The sequence below is a fragment of the Petromyzon marinus genome, chromosome 54 (assembly GCF_048934315.1).
Source record: "Petromyzon marinus isolate PM22_M1 ecotype Great Lakes invasive population chromosome 54, UKy_Petmar_22M1.pri1.0, whole genome shotgun sequence".
Taxonomy (NCBI): domain Eukaryota; kingdom Metazoa; phylum Chordata; class Hyperoartia; order Petromyzontiformes; family Petromyzontidae; genus Petromyzon; species Petromyzon marinus.
Window position 1 is genome coordinate 3,504,403 of NC_133720.1, and position 23,680 is coordinate 3,528,082.

At 48.6% G+C, this 23,680-nt stretch overlaps 1 protein-coding gene across 2 annotated transcripts in view; it reads right to left on the bottom strand.

Annotated features, from left to right (window-relative positions):
• Positions 1–1,502: 1,502 nt before the first annotated feature.
• LOC116954089 (nuclear factor of activated T-cells, cytoplasmic 3-like) overlaps positions 1,503–23,680 on the bottom strand; it is a 148,431-nt gene continuing 126,253 nt past the window's right edge. For both annotated transcript variants that reach the window (XM_032974516.2, XM_032974515.2), the window contains exons 14-15: positions 22,662–22,746; positions 1,503–13,356 (exon numbers count right to left, since the gene is read on the bottom strand). In XM_032974516.2, the coding sequence (XP_032830407.2) occupies positions 22,685–22,746 (62 nt within the window). In that variant the 3' untranslated portion in view covers positions 1,503–13,356; positions 22,662–22,684. The remainder of the gene's footprint in view (positions 13,357–22,661; positions 22,747–23,680) is intronic.

The window sequence follows — 23,680 nt, forward strand, 5'->3', positions numbered from 1 at the left end:
TTTGGGGGTGTTTTTCTGCTAAGGGGACAGGACAACTTCACCGCATCAAAGGGACGATGGACGGGGCCATGTACCATCAAATCTTGGGTGAGAACCTCCTTCCCTCAGCCAGGGCATTGAAAATTGGTCGTGGATGGGTATACCAGCATGACAATGACCCAAAACACACGGCCAAGGCAACAAAGGAGTGGCTCAAGAAGAAGCACATTAAGGTCCTGGAGTGGCCTAGCCAGTCTCCAGACCTTAATCCCATAGAAAATCTGTGGAGGGAGCTGAAGGTTCGAGTTGCCAAACGTCAGCCTTGAAACCTTAATGACTTGGAGAAGATCTGCAAAGAGGAGTGGGACAAAATCCCTCCTGAGATGTGTGCAAACCTGGTAGCCAACTACAAGAAACGTCTGACCTCTGTGATTGCCAACAAGGGTTTTGCCACCAAGTACTAAGTTATGTTTTGCAGAGGGGTCAAATACTTATTTACCTCATTAAAATGTAAATCAATTTATAACATTTTTGACATGCGTTTTTCCGGATTTTGTTGCTGTTATTCTGTCTCTCACTGTTCAAATAACCTACCATTAAAATTATAGACTGATCATATCTTTGTCAGTGGGCAAACGTACAAAATCAGCAGGGGATCAAATATTTTTTCCCTCACTGTAAGTCAGCCATTCAAAGGGGATGACTACTTCTTCCAATATTTGAGGCACGGCAGCCTCAACAGGATCATCCCCACTTTGCCCCATGATGTTTTCCAGGCTGAGAGATTTCCCCTCCCCCAAGACCTCACAGAAATGCTCAGTAAATCTGCAAACCTGTTCCTGGGGGTCGGAGATCAGATCACCTTTCTTTCCCCTGATAGTGATAGGTGTGGCGCTGAAAGATACTTTGTTGATGGAGTTCGAGTTATTTGTGATCACGGGCCACTGAGGCAGACTCCATCTCCTCAGAAGAAGAGCCACTCCCTATTGTTTGGCAGTCTCCTGCCCCGAGTAGAGGACTGTTCACCCCTCATGGTGGCAGGAGCCAGAGCCGGTTCACTGGACCTCCTGATTACGCAGAGATCCAGGCGGTACCAGTCCAGCTCCTGACAGAGGAGTTGGCAGCCTCTCCTCTGCAGTGAGCGTTCAAAGATTCCACGTGGCCACCCGCAGTGGCCTTTTGTTGCTCCTGGAGGAACCCCGAGGGTAAGGATTCGGTCTCCTGGCTCCACCAAATGGGGTTTGGCCAGATGTCAGACGTCTTTCCCCTCTGGGCCTCCGACACGAGCTTAGTTGGATATTTTTCACGTGGTTTTGTGGTAATTAAATTGAAGGTGGAGGGGTTACCAGCCCCTCGCACAAACGCACACACAAACACACGCACGCTGGAAAGCAATGTTAATAGCACTGGCCGACGTTCTTGGTGACAATTGAAAATGGCCCCAGATATATTTGACCTTGAAGAAAATGTAACCGCATTTTACGAAACGCGCTTGTAAAATAATGCAGCCCTTTGAGATAGCGTTTATGTTTTCGTAACTTTATTATTTTTTTACTTTTCATAAAACACCTGCAAGAATGTACACTACAGAAAGTCCCAAACAAGGCACAAAAGGTGAAACTGTACACGTTTACACAACAAAACGAAACTCAAGAGCGGCGTTTCCCCCATCCTCAAAAGACACAGGTAAAGCGGACAAAAAGGAACACTTGCAAATTGTAAAAACAAAACGAGGTTTTTACAACATACGGCACACAAAAGCTCCCATACAGCCACGGACAACTTACTAATGCGAGCATTGGGTAAGTTGCACCTTCGCACTAACACGAACAATTTAATATAATGTATATATAATATAGTTTTTATCAATTATAAAAACCTTGCAGCAAGTTCCACACACCAAAGCCGACGTTCTTTAAAAGCATATATCTACAGACGCTACAATTACCGAAATATTGATTTGCATAGCAAACAGCTTTGGTTGGAAGCGTGAATAACTCGCGAGTTCGTTCCATACGGTACGTGGGTGAGGGTGGCAGGAAAATGCAAGGGTGGTGGTACTTTTATACACGAACGCGCACGCACGAACGCGCACGCGCTACAACGCCGCTGCTGCAAAAAGAAAAACAGTAAAATTACAAGTCTTAAAAGCGTAAGACGGTACGTTTGCTACGGTTTAATTAATACGAATAAACGATCCGAGTATTATTCTTTTTTGTTTGTTTGTTGTTGTTGTCTAGCCATGACCGCGTGAGAGTTTGATGAAGTTTGCTATGGTGGTTTTGTTCTACAGATGCGTGGAGTGATGCGTTGGGGGCCCACCACCCCCCCCCCCCCGTCTTTGGTGCAAAGCTGCACCAATACGGCTGCCCCCTGTACACGCAGAATGATGGCAAAACCTCAGCAGGGGGAGGGGGCGGGACAGAAACTTAATCCCCCTTCTTTGGTTCTTTCGGTAAAGTCAAAGAAGATGAATCCTTGCAGTCACGAAAGCTTTAAATCGAAACTTAATCCCATTTATATTTTAATTGAGTTGTTTTATTCGTCTCCTTCTCCTCTTCCTCCTCCTCCCCAAAACTTGTTTCGTTTATTATTGGAGCCAGTATTTTGGTTAAAAAAAAAATTTAACGGAAATTTTTTTAATATCAATACGTAATGCGCGATAACGTTGTTGGATTTCACACACGTGAGAGTCCAAACATGGTTTGTGAGAAAGCCTTAAATGCAAAAACTAATTAAAACGACAGGCCCGGGGGAAGACAGACTGTCGTAGCGTACTTGGGGACAAACTCAGGGCCACTCGTTCCAAGCGTTATTTATCCCAAAAGAATTTAAGTTACAAAAACGAAAATGTCGGGAATCGCGTGGTTACAAGACACCAGGGGGCAGGCCGTGAGCGAGGCACCGCTGGACGATGTGCTTATCGTCACCGTGAGAAGCGTCACATCCGAGGGCGATTCGCGACATTGCGGTGCGAAGGGCCTAGTTAGAGCGGCGTTTTTAAGCAGCTAATTCGCGCTTGTGAAATCACTTCGTCTTCGCGAAAGAAATGCTGAAGTTCTTTTGGAGCGTTTATTAATCCCTGACAAATGGCTTTCAACGAGCAACGCAAAAAATTGGATCATCACAACATCGGCACGGCGCATCGACGTAAACACCCCTGCAATGTGCCCAAGCATTAGCGGTCAGTGTCACCTGTATCTGTGTTTTAACGGAATAAAAAATCTATCAAACTATAAAACATATACAGGGACTCCTCTACTTACGAACGAGTTAGGTTCCAGGTCTGTTCGTAAGTCGATTTGTTCGAAAGTCCCAACTTGACTTCTGTCGGTTCCAAAACATTTTGTACGGCGTGCACACGAAGCATGGGGAATGGCTTTAAAAAGAAGCATCATCTCCTGCAGATGCCGCCACCACCGCCATCTATTGCGCGCGGCGGCTGAACTTACGACTGTCGGTCCGAACAGGCAACTGGACATACGGACACGTTTGTTCGCATCCCTGAAAGTTCGTAAGTCGAATGTTCGTAAGTAGAAGAGTCCCTGTACGTATATATTTTTTTTACGCATCATTTTAGGTACAACAACGGCTCTTTTTTTTATTTCTACAACATCATAAACTCCTCTATACACACATTACGGTCAATAATAGTTAAATAGTCCATGGGTCAGAGCAGAAATGGGTGCCACCTGAGGTAGCGAAACTTTAGTTGGATTCATTTACACGGCCAATAGGAGCCAATTATTTGATAATCCCACTGATTTCTCATGGTAATCGCACAATTCACTCGTATTGGTCCACGTAAAGAAACTGGCACCGAAACACAGCGATGCCACCTCAGGTGAAATCTCTGGTCTGGGCTGACGGACTACACCCACTTGATTCTCAGGCATATGAATTGTGTGGGCTGTAACATTATATATATTCAGATGCTACTTAGTTCTTATAAAACAGGATACAATAAGCCTTTTTTTTTAAATGCCCTGTTACACACCTCAGCTTACGAGTAATTTTTGGTGCTTACAACACAGTGGTACGATTCGGCTCGGAAACGGTTACAGTCCGCGCGAAAAAGGGGCTACGTCATTTCGCCCACGTTAAAAACCTCCCGCAAAGCTGAGTTTAGAGGAACCGTTAAGGTGGCGGGACGAGAGACCAACGCCGCTCCACCCTTAACGACTTGGAAAACCACCGTCCTCCGGGAAGGCAAACCCTGCAAAGTCGTCGGATCGCAGTGTGTGTGTTTTTTTTAAAGAGAGAGAATGGCCCAACTCTTTTATATTTGCGTTTACTGTGCGCCCGCCATAAGGAAAAATAGCCGTAACTTTGCTCAAAAAAGTAAATGCGGTGGTCGTCTGTTTTCCGTGGCCAAATGTAAAATAACACTTTAAATGCATTCGCCCACGGGGCCATGCGGCGTGAATGTTTTCCCAAACAGCATTTGTTTAATGCAGGCAAACTGTGGAGCGGTTTCAACTTTCCTGAGTAGTCTGTGGCCGTTAAACAAACGCCGCTTTTGGCCGTGAGGTCTTAGGGGAGCGGGCAGCGTTGGACGAGCCTCTTATGCCGACGACCGCGCGTCAATAAAGAACCAAAGAAAGCAAAAACACAGTCCCTGTCGTACGCATTCACAAACAGGATGTGGCGCGTTTGAAGGTAACATTCGAAGTGCGCGTGAGAAAGAAAAAACGAAAACGGTTTCCGCCCGGCGACAACGCGATGCATTGCGGAGAAACGCGTTCTCTCAAAGCTCATAACAGGTACAAGTGACGGAAGGATGAGGCTGCAAGGGGGGAGAAGTGGCTTTTGGTGAGACGTCTTCGTCGCACAGATGCGGTCGTGACAGCTCAACGGAGTGGTTGATCATCGTGTGGACATTTATAGCAGCCAAATACTCTAAAAACGCGTGATGCTGAGTCTAAATGTGGAGGGGTGGTGGGGAACCGGAGGACCCGGAGAAAAATCCACACGGCTACGGGGAGAGAGAACGTGCAAACCCCAAATATACAGCAGGCGTCAGGGTTGGAATCGAACCCACGGCCACCTGCGTACCAGGCGTGGGAGTTAACATCTCGCCACATGCAGTGGCACGCAGTGGTGCGGTTAGTGCAGGAAAGAGGGAGGGGTAAGGGGGTCCCGATCTCTCTCAGTGCTGGCCAATGTCTCAGTGGTCTACACGATTGTAAATCGCAGAGGCAGCAGTGGTTTCATTAATCACACGGGCATTACAAGAGATAATGAAAGTGAGAGTAGCATGAGATCAAATATATAAATAAAGTGAACAATCCCTTCGATGTTGCAGAACAAATCGACTAGTCGCCACATGTATTTGACAGCGAAACTGATTTGTACAAATAAATACGTAGTACTTTGAGAAGTTACAACCAACCGACTGACATTGAACGCCTAGAATTGTCAGATGAGCACTGATGTAACAGGTTTGTTTTCTATTCAAACTTGCGCGCACATGTAAGTTACAATTTGAGAGAGAGAAAAAAATCGTATAAAAGTTCGCAGTAGCATCGAACACATCCCCAAAGTTATTGTCCAGAGTTATATTTTGCTCACTTTTTGTTTACGCCTGGTTGAGAATGTCCTCCACGTTTTGTGATGATAGCCCGACTTAATCCACAAATGTGCTCTTGTAATACGTTTAAAAAAAAAATAGCAGTCAATTGGGATTTCACACTTTTTACGAGGGTCATTATACACTGTGCCGAGTCTAAACGTGATGCATCAATAAGCTGGTATATAAAGTCACGAGCAGGTCTTCAATCGTGAGTTCGAGCGACGGCTAAAAACCCGTCGACGGCTAAATGAACTTTTAAAAAATATTTTTAGCGAGCCACGTCGTTTTATGGGTCGCCAAAGATTCAGCGAAGCAAGCATCCACATCGGAGAAGCACACGGCCGCCCAATCCTCCACGCCGTTGGGTCCACAGCAGCAGAGAGATTTGTCAAGCAAGGGAATGAGCACGGGCAATTCCTCCCCCCCGCTTGGTGCACGAAACAAGGCAACACAACTTCGTCCGTATGTATGTATGTAGAACTTCTATCGCACCGTACGTAGCCAGCCGTGCTTGCCGGAGGTGCTAACGAAAAGCCACATTTGACCATAACGCAACTTAAAAAAAATGTCAATTTGTACAAAAAAAAACGATGTGCCAAGCGGCAGCTTAAAATAAACAATAGCGGAATATCAACAGAAATGTACGGATTACAGGAAACCCTTACGTTAACATTTTATATTTTCCCACCGAGTGAACGGGGCGAAAAATACACAAAGGCGGCGGGGCGGGGTGGTGGGCGATACCTCAGTGAATTTTAATGAAACTACACGAAAAAAAAGACATCGCGTCGATCACCACTGATTTCCTCTTTAAATGCGCCCAACCTTCGGCTCCACTATTTATATGTCGGGCTGCACACGTTTAACTAGTGCAAAAACACGTTTACGGGGGTCCTGACAACCTACGGATATGTTGGGCGAGCACAGCAAGAGGGAGCGACGCTTCGTACGAGCAAGCAGGGCGTTTGGCCCCCCACGCAGAAAGCATTCGGGTGCCACGGTGGTGGCGAGACGTGAGCTACCCCGCCTGCTACGGAGGAGGTTGTGGGTTCGATCCCGATCTCGAGCCTGACGACAGCTGCACGCGTTTGGAGTTTGCGGTGTGTGTTCCGTCTTCCTCCCCGCGGTCGAGTGGACTTTTCTCCGGCTCCCTCCGGTTTTTTTGTCCGTCCACAATTACAATCAACAACGTGCGTCTATAGAGTATTAGGCTGCTGTGAATTTCCACCACGTGACGAGCCACTTCGCTGCGCAATCATTTGCAGCCACGTCGCTTCTGAAAAAGAGCTATACAGCTCAGTGGGCCTATACCCGGTAAAATTTAAAATAGTAGCAGTTTGTAAATGGCCATTGGGGGTTGTGACAATTAGTGGCATCTTCGACTTACAAAATAAAAACAATTATTTTGTTCGCGGGCAACGCATCGAACGGCGCACGCAAGAATCCTTGCCCAACTGGTCCGCGCGTCGTGTCTGGCTCGTGGGGAACCTGCGCACGCCATCACGAGTCGCGGAGTCCGTGATCGTGCCGATTAAAAAAAAGCGGGGGGAATAAATTCCACGTGGTTACGATGCTCTTGGGCGGCTCCGTAGAGGCCCCCCCTAGTGGAGGCCCCCCCTTCCGGGACGCAGTGGGCGTGAGCGGCACAATGCAGGGCTGCGCCTTTAACTTCACCCTGCAAGGGCTTGAATCGACAAAGGAGATCACTCTCTTGTCACAAGGGTCTGCATGCAATTACGGTGCTTTATGCAAGTTTTACGTCCGAAAGAGTGTTTTTTAATAGTCACTCCATGTATGTCCTCGACCATTAAATAGCTGCTTCACCAATGGTGATAGCTGTGACATCGGCTTTTCAGTCGCAGAATTCCTCCCCGTGAGTTCAAGAACATTCTTAAAACTCCTATCGTTAACCTGAAGGGACCCCTAAGTAAGGGCAGACTTGGTGAGGCAATAAAAGGTTTTTTTTTTGGTGATCAAAATCCTTTCAACATCATCAAACGAAACTATCGAACAGCGCGAGTTGGGGAGTGCAGCGTTTGTATTTTAAGTGAAATGCGAAAACGCGTAGGCTTTCGCGACCAATATCATTAATAATAAAGATTTTTGGCTTTGTCGGGTGGTGAAGGGTTACGACACATTTATCTTACGCTAACCCAAAAACCTTTTATTATGAAATGCAAAAACGCCAACGTTATAATTTTACAACTGTAACATCAACTTGTATAGCACGGCACGGTATTCAATCACTCTCGAGGAAGGAAAACTCGGAAGGTCGCCGCGGTGGCGAGATGTTAACTACCTCGCCTGGTATACAGCAGTTCGTGAGTCCGATCCCGACCCTGACACCTGTATATTTGGAGTTTGCGTGTCTCTCTCCCCGTGGTCACGTGGATTTTCTCCGGGCCTCCTGTTCCCCCCCCACATTTAGAATCAACGTGCGATTAGGGTATTTGGCTGCTATACATTTCGACATGATGAGCCACTTCGTTGAGCTACCATTTGCGGCCAGGTCGCCGCTGAAAATGAGAGCCAAATAGCTCAGTGGGGGCCTTACCTGGCAAAAATAAAAGAGTTTTAGTTTTATTCATTTTTTTACTTGGGAGGCACGGGAAACCGCGGACAAGCAAGAAGGCAGCAGCAGCCACGCGGCGGTGAGAAGCCGGCACCACCAACAATTGCCCAAGTTCTGGTGTCCTCTATATACGACGGTGATGTCGGCCAATGAATGAGCGCCTACATTTAGGGAGGAAATCACAGTGCCCGGAGAAAAACCCCATGCGGTAGAGGGGGGGGGGGGGGCGGAAAAACTCGACAGATGAACTATGTTTACAATATAAACTTTGCTTAATTCGTGTAAGTCCTTGAGTTGTATGCCTTTTGGCGTCTTCTGGTCCAACACCAGTGGAGACTAGGCTCTAAGAAAAGCCGTCTCGGGTGTGGACCAATCAATTTCAAGGACAGTGCATATCATTATCAGAGTTGTCTATTTTTGTTTGCATTTTGACTGCTTGTGTTGTGGTTATTGCAAACATGATCCCTTGTATAAAGGTGTCAGTTTTGGTGCCAGATAAAAGGGTAAAAACCTATTACTACTCGTGTAAGTCCCTTGAGAAATGCCATACAATCGATTATTTTACTTTAACAAACACGACTGAAAATGTAATGTATTTCCAAATAGTATGCTATTTGGACGTATATACTGTAGTTATATTGGCGGGAGTGGCAGACGTTCTAATAGTATTCAGAGATAGCTAAAAAAAAAACCCTAATGCAGCAAATATTTGTGTTGTTTTTTTTTTTAAATCGGTTGCGCCAGAACACAGCGGTTGAACATTACCATCGCCGAGTCAACGCAAGAGGAACAAACATCATCTTGCCCCCTCGAGACAGCAGAATACCAGCGACCGGTCCTGTGGTATACACGTAGTGGCTTCGGAGATAGTGGGAGCTAGTGGCTGTGTGTGTGTCTGTGAAGCAACACGGACACGCTTGAGGGAAAATAAAGTGGTTCGTTGTAATTAAAGTAACAAAATATATACACTACTAATGCCATGCTTTGCACATAAAATCTTGGGGGGTGGGGGGGGGATATCCTATATTACAACGTTTACTCTAACATGGGCTTTGGTTGAATATTTGTGGAAAATTTCACACACATCCTGAACATAGGCCCCTCCTCGTCCTAGTTTAAATAAAATATCGCCGGACACGTGCTCGTTCTCACAACCCAGCGGAGGTGGACAAAAGTTTCGAGTAAGGCGAAGTAAAACTGAGGACCTAATCAATGTTTAAATTTGGTTGCACGTAATAACATCGCGCGACAAACGCCGACATTGTCTTTCGGAAACCGTTGGGAGAGGCTGAATCGGAGGAGAACGACGCCTGCCAACGTTGGAGCAAGCGACCAACTTGAGCCGCGTGCGCACGATTCAGTGACGGGAGGCGAAAGACATCTTCACGCGACGCATCGGTAAGGCCTCTGCCGCGCGACCTCCTCGACGGACGGCGTTTTCCTGCGGAGTTTTTGTCGATTCCTGAGACGGCAACGTGAAGAATATTCCCCTTTCTTATTTTGCAACAACGATCCCCCTTCCATTAAAGTAATTTTTTTTTTTGTGCTACGGAGGGCAAACGCACGGTAGAATATTTTGTCAAGTGCGTACGCGCGGCGACGGAAAATAAACGCGGCGATTACATTTATAGCGCAAATGTTACGCGACGGTTATTTATATCAGCGCATGCCCAGGTCGTCCCTGTTATTCGAAAGGACATTTTAACGGAAGCAAAGTTTTACATCCATTTGTTGTTGTTGTTTTTTTTTTACCAGTAAGCTCACTTTCTTTAAAAGGCACTTTTAAGAGTTAGTTGAAGAAAATTAATTTTGCCAACAGAGACTCATGCTGCTTTCTTTGAAGTGTATACTAATAATATTGTCGTAGTGATGTTTTTTCGTTTAAGAGAGAGAATGTGCACATTTGGAAATCACTTTTGAATCCTGAAGTTCTTCAACGACATCCTAAAAGGAAACCTCGTGACATTTCTTTGGAAACGCACGCACGCACGCACGTACGTTGAACTTCTTTCGCACCGTACGTAGCCGACCTTGCTAATCGGAGATGCGTGGAAGGAAATCTAAACGGTGAGAAAAACGGGATGCGTTTACACGCGGGCAGAGACAGAAACTCCGATTGTGTGTACCACTTCTCGAGCAAAAGCGCGTGAGGGTTCGGCGAACTTCTTGGGAAGCCCTAAAATTCCAGGTGAGAAATGAGAGAAATTAAATTGATGCTACTTGTTTTTTTTCCGTGCAACGGTTGTTCAAAAAACGCGAATGGAAAGTTGGGCGTCTCTTTAATGTTATCGTTCAATAGCGATTACGTTGTTTTGTTTTTAAGTCTTCTCACATGTTCGCATTTCGTACGCAGTCTATATAATTGCACGGTTGGCTAGGCTTCCCGCGCCGGCACTGCACGTACGTCGCGCTTACCCTTCCGCACCGTGCGCAGACACCAACGGTGCCAATCGGAGGTGCGGGGGGAAGAACACCGTGGCTCTCTCGGAGGCGTTTGTGGGGGGGAGTGGGGCTTGCGCATCGACGTCTACTTCAACGTCTTCAATCGGCTCCTGAAGAAGCTCGCCGGCGCGCGTAGCGAAACGTCGGACATCACGCAGAGCGACTTCGGGCGGGCAGGGAGGGTGGGGGGGGGGGAGGCGGAGGAAACGGATCCGAGGGCTAAAAACCACCTCTCGGTCGGGATCGCTTCTCGCGATTTGCGACGTCGCGCGGCCGACAAAGCGTCGACGGGAACAACGCTCGCAGTAGACGCGAGCGCCGCTCTCGCTCGCTCTCTCTCTCTGCCCGTGGCTCGCAAGACGCACCTCGTGTTCAGCAACAGAATGAAATTATCGACCGGGCCACAGGAGGGGGTCCAAGGCAAAGTGGCAGTGAGGGGGGGGGGGGGGTTACTTTCGGGAGGTAAAAAAACGGCGAGATGAGGCTGAAGGGGGGCGAGGATTTAAGGCCGACCATTCCCGCAGGCGATGTCGGACTCGGCTTCCTGTTAAAGGCGGCGAACCCTGACCTCTCTCGATCGTCCGCTGCTCTATATAAAACGAGAACAATTAGAACCAATCGCAAACGACGGAAATGGACAGGCAAGGTGGGGGGTTGGGAGCGGGGGGGAGGTTTGTTTCATTGCCAAACAAAAAAATAAACATACTATTTGGTTCTTTCGGTAAAGTCACGTAGGCGACTTTAAAACAGTCTGCCTCAGCAGCAGACCACGCTTTCCCACCTGATGACGGACGCTTGTGTTGCGCCCGAAACGTCGTGATTTATTTTATTTTATACCTACGTGACTTTACCGAAAGAACCAAAGAGTATCTTAGCGTATGGATTCCTGCAGTCACAACCAACCTGGATGCTGCTGCCCGCGGGCGTGCGACGGCCAACGCACTGAGGCTTGGAATCCGGAGGTCGCGAGGTTCAAACGACGGGGGCAAGTTTCTTAAATCCGACCGCTTCTCGTCCACCCAGTGGAATAAAATCGGTTCACACCGGTGAGTCCAGGGGGCGGCCGCCGGAGCCGCATGCACGCGGCTATTTTAAGGACCTGCTTCGTGGCGTTATTTATTAAGGACCACCGTCTCGCATTCACCGCGTGGATTAAAAATAAAGATTTTTGCTTCGCCGAATTCGAACAAAAAGTGCCTCTCCTTGTTATCTTGATTTGCCGACCCCCGAGTCCGTGAACCAGGAGGGTCGCGTTGGGTAACGTGTCGGGAAACTCCCAGCAGTTCCAAGGCATCTTTGGCCACCGTGGAAGAGCAGGGCCAAATACCCCTCGACAGCAGCGGTTCCCAACCTGCCCTCAACGAACGCAGAGGCCGTGGGAAGCGGTCCACGGGAACTGCTGCATATGCTACGATGCAGAGTGGTTGGGAACCACTGCTCTCTCTCTGGGTGGGGGGGGGGGAAGGCTCTCTCTGGAAGCTTCCTTTCTGCCAACGGTGGGTGCCAGCAAGAAATTGCGTGGCTGCTCCTCTTCCCGTCGGTTCTAAAATTTTTTTTTTTTTAAAAGAGTGCAACTTTGAACGGGGGTTTGCCTTGAGTGAGATTCGTCAGTGAATTGTGGACTGCCTAAAGCAGCGCCGGGGGGGGGGGGACCAGCTCGATGTTTGTTGCGTGAGCCATTGTGAGAGGTTGGTTGGTTGAATCAATTGTAAAGGCACTCGTCTGAAAGGCCAATTGGTCAATTAATTGAACGTTATTACAGTAAAACCTTGGATTGCGAGCATAATACGTTCCGGAAACGTGTTTGTAATTCAAAGCGCTCGTATATCGGTTGTGATCACGTGAGGCTCGGCATACAAAGCGTCTATACGTGCTGCTCGTATTGCAAGACCCTCGCTCGTTCATCAAATTAATATTTATTTAAACATTTTGCTCGTCCTGAAAAACACTCGCAGACCAAGTTACTCGCAATCCAAGGTTTCGCTGTATTTTTCTTTAGGGAATGAAAACAAACCTCCTTATCTGGGGAATTACGCACGCACACGAGGTTCAAATAAACGTCGATAACGTTTTGCGCCTGACATTAGTGCACAATTAAGGATCTGGATATTAAGGCTCGTTGTTAAGGTAGACATGGCTTTATCATTCGTTAATTTACATCCGGGGGGGGGAAAGAAAAAACCCCAAACAACTGTGCTTCACTTTACGACGATGAAAAGGGGCTCGGTCTTTCTGGGTTTTTATTTGCATCATCTTCCATTTATTTTTGGTAAGTTTCTTCTTTGTAGCCACTGTGGTTTTTAACTCAAGCAGGCTGTACAACGTCCGTGCACTTTTATACGTCTCTGCTCAGTGTACGCTGAACTTCTTTTTGCATCGTACGTAGCCAACCATGCTAATGCAAAGCATTCGCTGTTTTAGTGATTGTCCGTTTAAAAAAAAAATCGTTACAAAATAAAATAAAAACCCAAAACCCCCTTTTCGCCACTCTGCTGGCGAAGATCAGAAACGCGTTCTACTCCCTCCTCGCGTGGCTCCCGCTCCCAGGGCCCAGGGTTCTCACCGCCGGCCCCAACAGCAGTGCAGGACTTCTCCCCGCCCCACCTCGTTCTCCCACGTCCTTTTCACTTCACAAAACAGCGATCACTCTTCCTCCTCTCCGAGGTCACCTCCTCTCAGTGTCCTCTTCCTCCTCCTCTTCCTTCCAGTTGCTTCCATAACAAAAGAGGAACTTGCAAAACAAAAGAGGAATGCCATTTTTTCTTCTTCCGATTTCAATGTCTGAATCCTCCTGCGAAAGGGGAAAACGGAAACAGGTATATTAAGCCAAAGAAGCACAAACGCAACGACGTTAACCGATGTTTGCCCATCTTGAAGCAGTGCTGCAGAAAAACTGTGCGCTGCCAAAAGACGTGCGGTTGTTTAGAGTTGAACGTACGTTGGTTGGAGGGCAGGTAGACAGTCGGTGGGCAGTGTGTGGTAGGTGGGTGGGTGGCTGGGGAGGTATGGAGGTAGAACGGTTAGCGGGTTAGCCAGGTAGGCTAGGTAGGTGGCTGGTTGGTTCGGTAGATGATTAAGTGGGTGTGTGCGTATGTAGGTAGTAATGTCAGTACGAATAAATGTTGGTAGGTAGGAATGTTGGTAGGTAGGTAGGTGGATGGTTGGGCATGTAGGTGGGGAAGTGTGTTATTAGGCCGGTAGTTAAGATAGCAGGGTAGTGAGGGAATTAGGTCAGCAGGTAAACAGGCAGGAAGTTGGGTGGGTAGCTACGTATGTAGGTAGTAATGTCGGTACTAATAAATGTTGGTAGGTAGGTAGGTGGATGGTTGGGCATGTAGGTGGGGAAGTGTGTTATTAGGCCGGTAGTTAAGATAGCAGGGTAGTGAGGGAATTAGGTCAGCGGGTAAACAGGCAGGAAGTTGGGAGGGTAGCTACGTGGTTGGTTGGTAGTTGGTTATGGAAGTTGCTTCTTGTTCACATGCATTGTGTGATGAGACGTGGTTACAGCAGAGCGCGAGCGTCACGCTCCGTTCACTTTTGGAAGTCCCACAATGACTTTCTGTAACCCTCCACAAGAAAGCCGCTCGCCGTTGTGGCAACAAAAAATAACGGAGACGAAAGGGTAAACAAACATTTTAATTATCGAACAAAGCAACGCCTAATTACTTCCCTGAAAAATAAGTTCAGCGGGTGCACGGGCACGAAACTCCAATTAATCCCGTCAGATGTGCGCGCCAAGATATCACATTTGAGTGCGCCCTTTCATTTCGGGCCCGGCTTTAAAATAGCACGCAGATTGGATATTTTCATTCAGTAGCGGCGGGCGCGCAGCGCGGCATTCTGTGGCTCGTGGGTTGGCTGGGGGCCACGGTTGAAAGAGCCGCGTTTGCGGAGCGCTAAGAATAGACACGATTTTGAGAAGGGGGGCGGGGGGGGCGAAAAACGTTCCACAACAAATCGCATGACCGTAAAAAAAAAAACATTTTATCTGTCGCCATGTTCTAAATCTCTTCTTTTGCTAGCCCACACCGCAATACCCCCTTCCAGCCCCCCCCTCCCCCCTCCCCATTGGAAACCTCAACACAACGGTGGGGGGGGGGGCTTCTAGTCCGCAGGCCGCCGTATCTGGTGCTGCCACTTGCCATTCAGAAAAAAAAGGGGAAGGGCATCAGCTCTGTACATCTTTGCTTACACTGCGGGGCTTGTGTAGTGGAGACCGCACAGACAAAAAAGAGCCCGCGCACAATCACCCACCGCCCGTCAGTCATAAAGGAGCCATTCCTGGCGTCCCTCTTTACCGGCTCTCAGGCTGTGACCCTGACACAAAAAAAACTAGACAAAGAATCCCCCGTAGAGCCTTAACAGACTGTTGGGGCAAGGGCTGCTAGCGAGCAGCACCTGTGAAGGCCGGCACGGCACACGAGGGGTTGGGTGGCCAGCACCACGCCTTTTGTCTCCATAGCGGCGGTGTTTACACACCGCACTAGGTACTGATTTGAGGCTAAGTCGACCTAGGGGAGGCCGAGGACTGGTGGCCGTGAGCGGGAATTAAACTCGGGCCGCGAGATTCGTAGCGGAGCGGATCGCGCTAACAGCTACACCACCATAACACACACACACGCGCGCGCGCACGTCAATGCAAAGATGCTAGCATAGGCGTACAGACTGTTGGGGCAAGTGCTGCTAGCGAGCGCATATTAAGGCCGGAACAGCACAGGATGGTGCAGGATGGTGTGGCTCCCAAGCACCGATATGTTTCACACATTGTGCCAGGTACTCATTTAAGGCCGAGTCTATTTCGGGGGGGGGCGGGGGGGGGGGGGAACCCTCAGACAGATAGACAGATTTAGATACCATAAGTCATTTTGCTGTTATCATAATAATGCAATATGATGATGATGATGATGCGACCTGTAACACGTACAACATTTGCACGGACATAAAGGACAGTCAACCCTGACGCTGTGGTTCAGTGTCGCTCGAAGGCCGGGTGAGAGCGGTGGCGGGGGGGGCCTTTAAGAGTGAATGTCGTTTCAGGTTGCTTGGTTTGCTCCCCCCCCCCACCCCCCCTGCACACCCCCCCCCCCCCGCCAGAAGACGGTCTTTCGCCCCGCGTGAAACGCTGTGTGTGTTTTTTTTTCGTTCCCCGTGTAGTTTTACACGGAGAGCGGGGGAAGTCCAGCAGCCTCGTTCATCTCTAACTGGACCGCATCATGACCGGCTCAATTAGATTCAAATCGGATTCAGAGCCGAGCAGTTTTAAATTAGGGTCGTCACCTGTCCAAGATTGACCCGGACAGTTCGGCAATTAGCATCCGTGTTCGGGTGGCAGGAACTGAATTGTATATCCATAATAGAGGTTTTTTTGGATTAGATCACTTAAATATACAAATGTGTTGTTAAACCCGCCACCACCCGACACAGCCAACTAGTAAGGGTTGTTAAGTAAACAGAACGTGGCCAATTCTTCACAAGTACAGCACAGCGGTGTGTTGGAGAGCCAAGCCACAACATTTACAATCTGAGTACGCCGTTTTAGCCAGTAATTACAACCGGCCTCATCAGGCGACAGACACATTTTGTGGAGAAATCCTTCTTTATCGTTCCTTAAATAGAGGGGCAGATGTGATTACGTCACTTGTGAGCCCTTCTTGCGCAAAGTGGGGGGGGGGGGGATTAATGTATGCATGTTGAACTTCTTTTCCACTGTATGTAGCCAAACCGTGCTAATTGTAGGTGCGGGGTGGTGGGGGGGGGAAGGACAACAAACTAAACACAACCATCAGTTTTAAAGGAACGAGTTTTCAATCGAGACGATTTAAAAGCACGTAGCTCCCGGCGGCTTCACCAATATCGGAAGGAAGAGCGCGCTCCAGACAGCCGCAGAAGCGCATCAGAAAGCGCCGCAAACGCAGTGACCATAGTGACCGAGGCCTGGTACCGGCCGGCCGGTGTTGCGTTGAACTTTATTTCGGTTATGCTACGGAGTTTTGATAACATACCCCGAGTGCCGACTGAGAACCGCGTCTGGGGTTTGCTTCCACAGTGGGAAGAAAATTAGGCAACCCCTCGGTTCGATGCGCCCTTCTTTTGCAACCCAGCGGCTTATCAGCAGAGTCCGATCACAAATGTGTTGATCCAGATAGGATTCTTGTGACTACAGCCAATTCATGAAGGCAATACTTCTAGACTTGACAACAACATGTAGTGTACGCAGCTATTTAAATAACATAAACGTGAGTAATATAAACATTTACTGCATGGTTAAGGCAGTTACGTGCAACTATGCCAGTGATCGTACCGCTATAGTCTCAGTAAAGCACAATATATTATACGTCATTTTTTGCATCATGAAGGTCAAATCCCAGCTTGGGGGTGAATAATTGCATTTTATATAGCGTCATTCATGCACTTGCATCCCACAACGCTGCACAGAATTATCCAGTTCCGTACAAAAAGTACAAAAATAAAACCCCACTACTTAGCAAAAAGATTACATAAATAACGAGAAAAAAAATTAAAGTAAGAAAAAATAATCGCAGAGAAAATTAATTTATATAAATGAATCCGTATTGACTTTTATGTATTTCTCAACAGTAAAATGTTAGTTCTGAAAATAAAGCAAGCTTTTTTTTTATTGAGGAAAATATTAAAAAGATACAAATAAGCTTCCACAGCTGGGATTCTAACTTTGAGCCTTCATGACTCAATGGAGGAAATCTACCGCTAAAGTTGACTGGAGCGACTTTCCCGCATGCACCTCTGTCGGATTCTCCAAACGTTATCCAGCGCCCCGTGTTAGTAACTTAAGTTTCTTCTGTTTGTGCAACCCTTAAACTCAACGACGCAACCTCCACCTCCTCCTCCTTGACTGGTTGGCCTGGCCCAGGGAGCCTGGCAGAGGAACTAGGCAAGAAAAGGCATCTGCTCGGCCTCCTAATAGATGAAACATAATACTTTTTTTTAATTTTAGACTAGCTGTACTACCCGGCTTCGCCCGGGACTTGGATCCACCACGGCCGGCCGCCTTTGTATCCCCAGTGGCGATGTTCACAAACCACAGCAGTTACTCGTTTGAGGCTGAGCCGACCTAGGGGAGGCCCAGGACCGGTTCAAATAATCGTCACCGGTGGTGGCCGTGAGTGGGAATCGAACTCAGGTCGCTGGATTCGAAGCGCAGCGCGCTAACCACTACACTACAATGCGTTACGCTTCCACATGCGCGGGTCACATGACAGATTTGATGTCACAGCTCACTTGCCGTGCAAAAAATAAATGCATTATTGAGCTCCCCCCCCCCCCCAAAAAAAAACAAAAGTGTATTTTTATAATTTTTGCATGGTGTACAGTCTGGAAAGTACCCACATGGCAAATTTCCAGTTTGTTGCATGTCGGGAAGTACGCTAAACATTTTGAACAGACACACATTCACAACTTTGCCTTTAATATATATGGAGATAATCACATGAATAATATAATAAATAAGACGGCAAGGTCTCCTGCACATATAATCCGTGTTTCTTACACAACCCATCAGCCACATGGCCTTCTGGGAGTTCAGAAGAGTCAATAGTAATAATGATTGTAATTTAATGCTATCTAAATACATGACGAAATGTGCTTCTGTGCGCTACATAAGCGGGCAATACCGGCTTCATTTTAGCCTCGCTTATTATCCCGACCGGTTTTGGCAGCGGTAAATACTTTGCCGCCATGCCAGGGGACTGAGACAGCGCGACACCTTCATCTCGCCGCACTGTGCCGTGGAGGGAAAGCACGCCAATGTCTATTCACCCCCTTTCCCGTTCCGATGACGTACGTACGTCATGTGCACGTCACCGGTCTTTCTTCCGACGAACGTACAGATGAGAAGGCTCCCCCACAAGGCCATGCGCGACGGCGTGTGGCACAGCTTGGCGCCAGCTATCGTAGAGCTGCGGTCGTGTCCGCTACGGTTCTCTGCGGCGAGTACGTCTTTACGCCTCTTGAATTAAAAATGAACGCCGAGGCGTTTGCGCGTTCCGAGATTCAGCGGTGAACGGGACACCCCACACACTGCAACTTGCAGACGTCTCGGACCGGGGTAAGGGGTTAAGTGCAACGATCGAGGTAACAACAACAACTCTTATCGTGCTGCCAGGGCACGAAGGGTAAAGGGCGACCATTTTGCACGAGGATGGAAGGCCAAAAGGGGTGGCAGAATGTATAGAGTGTGAGACTTAGGAAGGGGGTTTACTTAGCCAGCTACCAGCGGAGAGAGACAAGACCTGCAGGGTAGAAACAATAGCGTGGATCGTTGTAAACCAATAATTTGATATACGGATACAATCTCAATAGCCAGATCTAGAAACTTCCCAAGGGTGATGGGGTGACAGCAGTTCCGATATTTCAAGCTTTTTCTAAATAGGGTCCTACATCAATAATTATAACATTCAATGTATTTTATTTGGGAAACATCAATAGAATTTACATGGTCTGGGTTACCACCTCCTTGCATCTATCACTGCACAATATCTATATATTTTAGCTCTTACATGCTGCCTAGATCAAGTGGGGGGGGGGGGGGGACACGTGTGGAGATTGTGTGAAAATTGCGGATGACTCTTCTCCGAGTCAGGCACGGCAGCTTCGAGTGACAGAAGAAATTCCCCTTCTATTTACATTCCCGGGGACAACGTGACGTCTCAAAGACCAACGGGGGGAGTGGCTCAATCATCTCAAGGTCCACCACGAGTCACCCATCTGCACGTCTACGATGTCGATACGACGTCATATAAGAGGAGCATGACCCATGGCCACGCAAACTCCGGTCATCATCCTCGCAGCGGCGGCTTTTGGCTCAGCCACTGAACACAGACGGTCGCCGCATCGCGCGTATTCAGACGCTGCTTCTGCGGCCGTCTGGAACGCTCTTCCCTTCCGATATTAGGAAGCCACTGGAGCTATGCACTTTTAAATCTAGATTGAAAACTCATTTCTGCAGAACTGCTTTTTGTCCTTAGTTTGTTGTCCTTCCCCCGCACCTCCGATTAGCACAGTTAGCTACATAGGGTGTGAATGAAGTTCAGCATACACGTACATTGCATGCCATCAACACCAGATCATGTGCTCCTGTCCACCGCTACCGCTGCCACCACCGCTGCCGCAAAGGACCAACAGCCACCCCCCCCACCCCATTCCTCTCATGTTGCCAGGCTGCTTTAAGTGGGATGTTGTGGTGAGCACCACTTTGCTATGTATAACAACATCACAAGGGGCACCCTAATTATAATCAACAGCTGTGTGCATTAGAAGGGTAGGGGGAGAGACGAGGGGGGGGGGGCACCCTCGATGGGGAGCAGTGACACCCTGATTAGAGGGGCGTAGCTCTTCGCTGTTTTGTTTTCCGTTGCCATACCGATGCACCCTAAATTAAAAGTCCGTGCTAAGTGTGCGCGCGTGTGTAGTGCATCTGTGCGCATGTGCTCGAGTATATGCATGCGATTTCGGTGGTTGGAATTTGTATACATGTGCGTGTGCAGAGTGTACACAGTGGGGAGCGGTAGTGTCGCGGTTAGCGCGCTGCGCTACGAACCCGGCGACCAGAGTTTGATCGCCGCTCACGGCCAACACCGGTGACGATTATGTGAACCGGTCCTGGGCCCTCCCCTAGGTCGACTCGGCCTCAAATGAGTACCTGGTGCGGTGTATCGTAAATATCGCCATTAGGGGAGACAAAGGCGGCCGGGCGTGGTTGCTGGCCACTCACACCGACTTGTGTGCCGTACAGGCCTTCATAGGGTACTCGCGAACATCACTTGCCCCAAGTCTGCCAAGGCTATACGGGGGATCTTTGTCTTCGTGTGGAGTGTACACATGGCTGGACGCTGGCCATTCCTGTCCGTCAGCCACACTACTTTGGTTCTGTCCCATGACCTCCTGTCAGTAAGCCTTTACCCACTCTACGCGGCATTGCCGTGTGTCCCCCGAAGCCGAGAGAACAATGACCAAACGGCGTTGGTGGCAGTACAGGCACAGGTCAAGGTGAACCAGTCCATCGCTGCCAATGATGTGGTGACCGCTTGCAGCTGTCGTTGCAACGTTGCCACCTGAGCACCAAGATCCATGTTTGCAGTGTCCCACCACCAGCTGGCTTTTAGCTCATTTCTTTAGAACTGATTTTTGTTTGTTAGTTCGTTGCCCTTCCCCCCGCACCTCCGCTTAGCACGGTTGGCTACGTACGGTGCGAAAGTTCAATATACACATGGGTATGGGTCTCTTATAAATCTATACGGGTCTCTTATGAATCTCTATGGGTCTCTTCTTTCCGATATTAAGAAGCCACTGCCTGTTTAGAACTGCTGTTTGTGTTCAGTTTGTTTTCCTTCCGCCTGCACCTTCGATTAGCGCCGCGCTAATCGGAGGTGTGGTGGAAATGTCCAAGGAGGTGTGATGTGTGGCTCCGTTCATGGCAACGCGTACAGCAGAGGGCTCGTCAATACCGCACTGGGGAGCGGCGGCGCAGCGGTTAGCGCGCTGCGCTACGAACCCCGCGGACCCCAGTTCGATTCCTGCTCACGACCAACATGCGCAACGTACTCCTGGACGAGGGCACGACAACCCTTCACCGTCGTGAGTTGAGAGCCGGGTAAGAGGGTTCAGCGAGGCGACGACAACCGGTAGACCTGGCATATAGGACGAAGTGTAATTTACCATTTGTTTATGACGAACCTCAACGCTGTGGTTCGATTGTCAAGTTGAAAATGAGAATACACTGCAGCGATAATTACTGCTTTACAAAGCAGGGCAGAAGTTTAAAACAATAGATTAATCAAATCCCTCTGTTTTTTTTTTGTCGTGCAGCCACCCATCTGTTGAGTGTCACTCTTGGCGTCTCTACGCTACCATTATATTTTGCCCTTTGTCTGTGCAGTTGTCCGAGCGACAATCTTCGCTCAGCTGTCCAGGGATTTCCTTCGCCAATTTCTGGCCTTCACTGACGCAAAGCAGAGCGGGGCCCGTTTGAAGTTCAGTGCTTGCGCAGCTGTTCTATCATTGGCCGAAATTGTGTCACAAGGGACCGCTTTTCGGCCAATCACCGCGTGGCTGTGATGGCAGATGCTGTGGCTTCTGGGTGCAGCGATTTCTGAAAATTTAACCTCCAAAGTAAAACACGTAAATATTTTTATGATTGTATTGTGTTAAAAAGAAAAGAAATAATGATCATCTGCCGAAAGTATGCCCCTCATGTAAAGGGAATATTAACGTTAATTCATAAAATAGTTCTGGGACGTCGCTGTTTACTCATTATAGGTGGTGCCACTGCTCGGTGCTAGAGTTTTAAATTTAAATATATTTGTCTCATTGAATGATGCCGAAAGCACAAATGGCATGTATAAGAGTAAACAAATAAATTGGTGTGTCATGATTCACTTCCCTGCCCCACCTCCCAACCTCCCCCCAATGATTCAATGAACTGTTACAATTTGGAGTCAACATTTGAGATGTTATCTACGTCGCCTGGTATACAGGAGATCAGGGCTTCAATCCCGACCCTGGCGCCTGTATAAATATCTGTGGTCGCGTGGATTTTTCTAAGGGTCCTCCGGTTTTCCCTTCCACATTCGGAATCAAGGTCATGCATTTAGAGTATTTTGGCGGCTATAAATGTCCACGTGATCGGCCACTTCGTTGAGCTATCATTTGTGATAGCCAGGTCGCTTCTGAAAAAGAGCTGTATAGCTCAGTGGGCTTTACGTGGTATTAGTTTTGTCACATCTGAATGGCCCCATTCGTTGAGTGGCACCCATTCAAACCGTTAAGGCAAAAATATTTTGCCACGTTCCTAAATGCAACTAACCCCGAGCGCGAGCGTCAAGTTTACGAGACGAGACGAGACGAACGCACGCACGCACGTACGATGTTGAACTTCTTTCTCAAACGTACACGCAGCCGACCGCGCCAATCGGTGGTGCGGGGGGGGGGGGGGGCGGGGGGGCGGGGGGGGAAGGGCAACAAACGACTGTGGCGGCGGAAGCGTCGTCGTCCCGTGCAGTTGAAGGCACGGCAGCGACGCGCTATTCACGCAAGAACAAGGTGAACCAGGGTGCTCGTTACCCCCGGACGATGGTGCCGCGTCGCTATATGATGGGGCTCGCTCCTGCCTGGTACGAGTCGAGTGCCTGTGTCGCCAGCGCCGAAGCTGTGGAACGGATGGCACAAACACACACACACACACCACACACCACACCGCACCTACGATTAGCACGGTTGGCTACGTACGGCGCCAAAGCAGTTTAACATGCATAAAGACAAAGATAAAGACCACCCACCCCCCCCCCCCCCCTGATAAGCCTGTTTCCATACATTACAGTATATACATAATATACAGTACACTTTTACCGACACGCACACATCATACATGAAGCACTACACGAGCTTTTCACACGTACAAAAAAAACACAAAGATCCCCCGTGTAGCCTTCACAGACTGTAGGGGCAAGTGCTGTTAGCGAGCAGCACCTAATGAAGGCCGGCACTGTGGCACACAAGGGGGTGGGTGGCCAGCAACCACGCCCGGCCGCCTTTGTCTCACCTAATGGCGATATTTACGACACACCGCAGCAGGTACTCATTTGAGGCCGAGTCGACCTAGGGGAGGGCCCAGGACCGGTTCAGATAATCGTCACCGGTGTTGGCCAGTGAGCTACGACGGCCCAAGTGTGGTGGCGCTGCACAAGTCAGCCGTGGTTGTCGAGTTCTTATTTAGATGTCGTCGTGGACGACGTCGTGGATATCTGTGGGACCTTTTGTCCAGTTTCAAAAATCATGAAGGAACACGAAAAATCAGAAGAGGTTTTACCCTTCCTGGCTAAAAACAGGAGTCGTGTTAAGATGCTCAAACACCAAATAGATACATTTTGCAAAAAAATAAAGTCTGCATTAACCACAAGTACTTGTGGCAAAATATGCCAAATAAAACATGCTCTGATAATATTACGCATCGCCCTTGAAACCAACTTGCCTCGGGGATGGCGACGCGGCCTAATGCAAGCGCCCTCAACCCCGCTTGTTGCAGAGGGTTCACGGTTCGAACCCAGGGGCCGCCCTGATTAATACTGCGCAAAAAATACGAC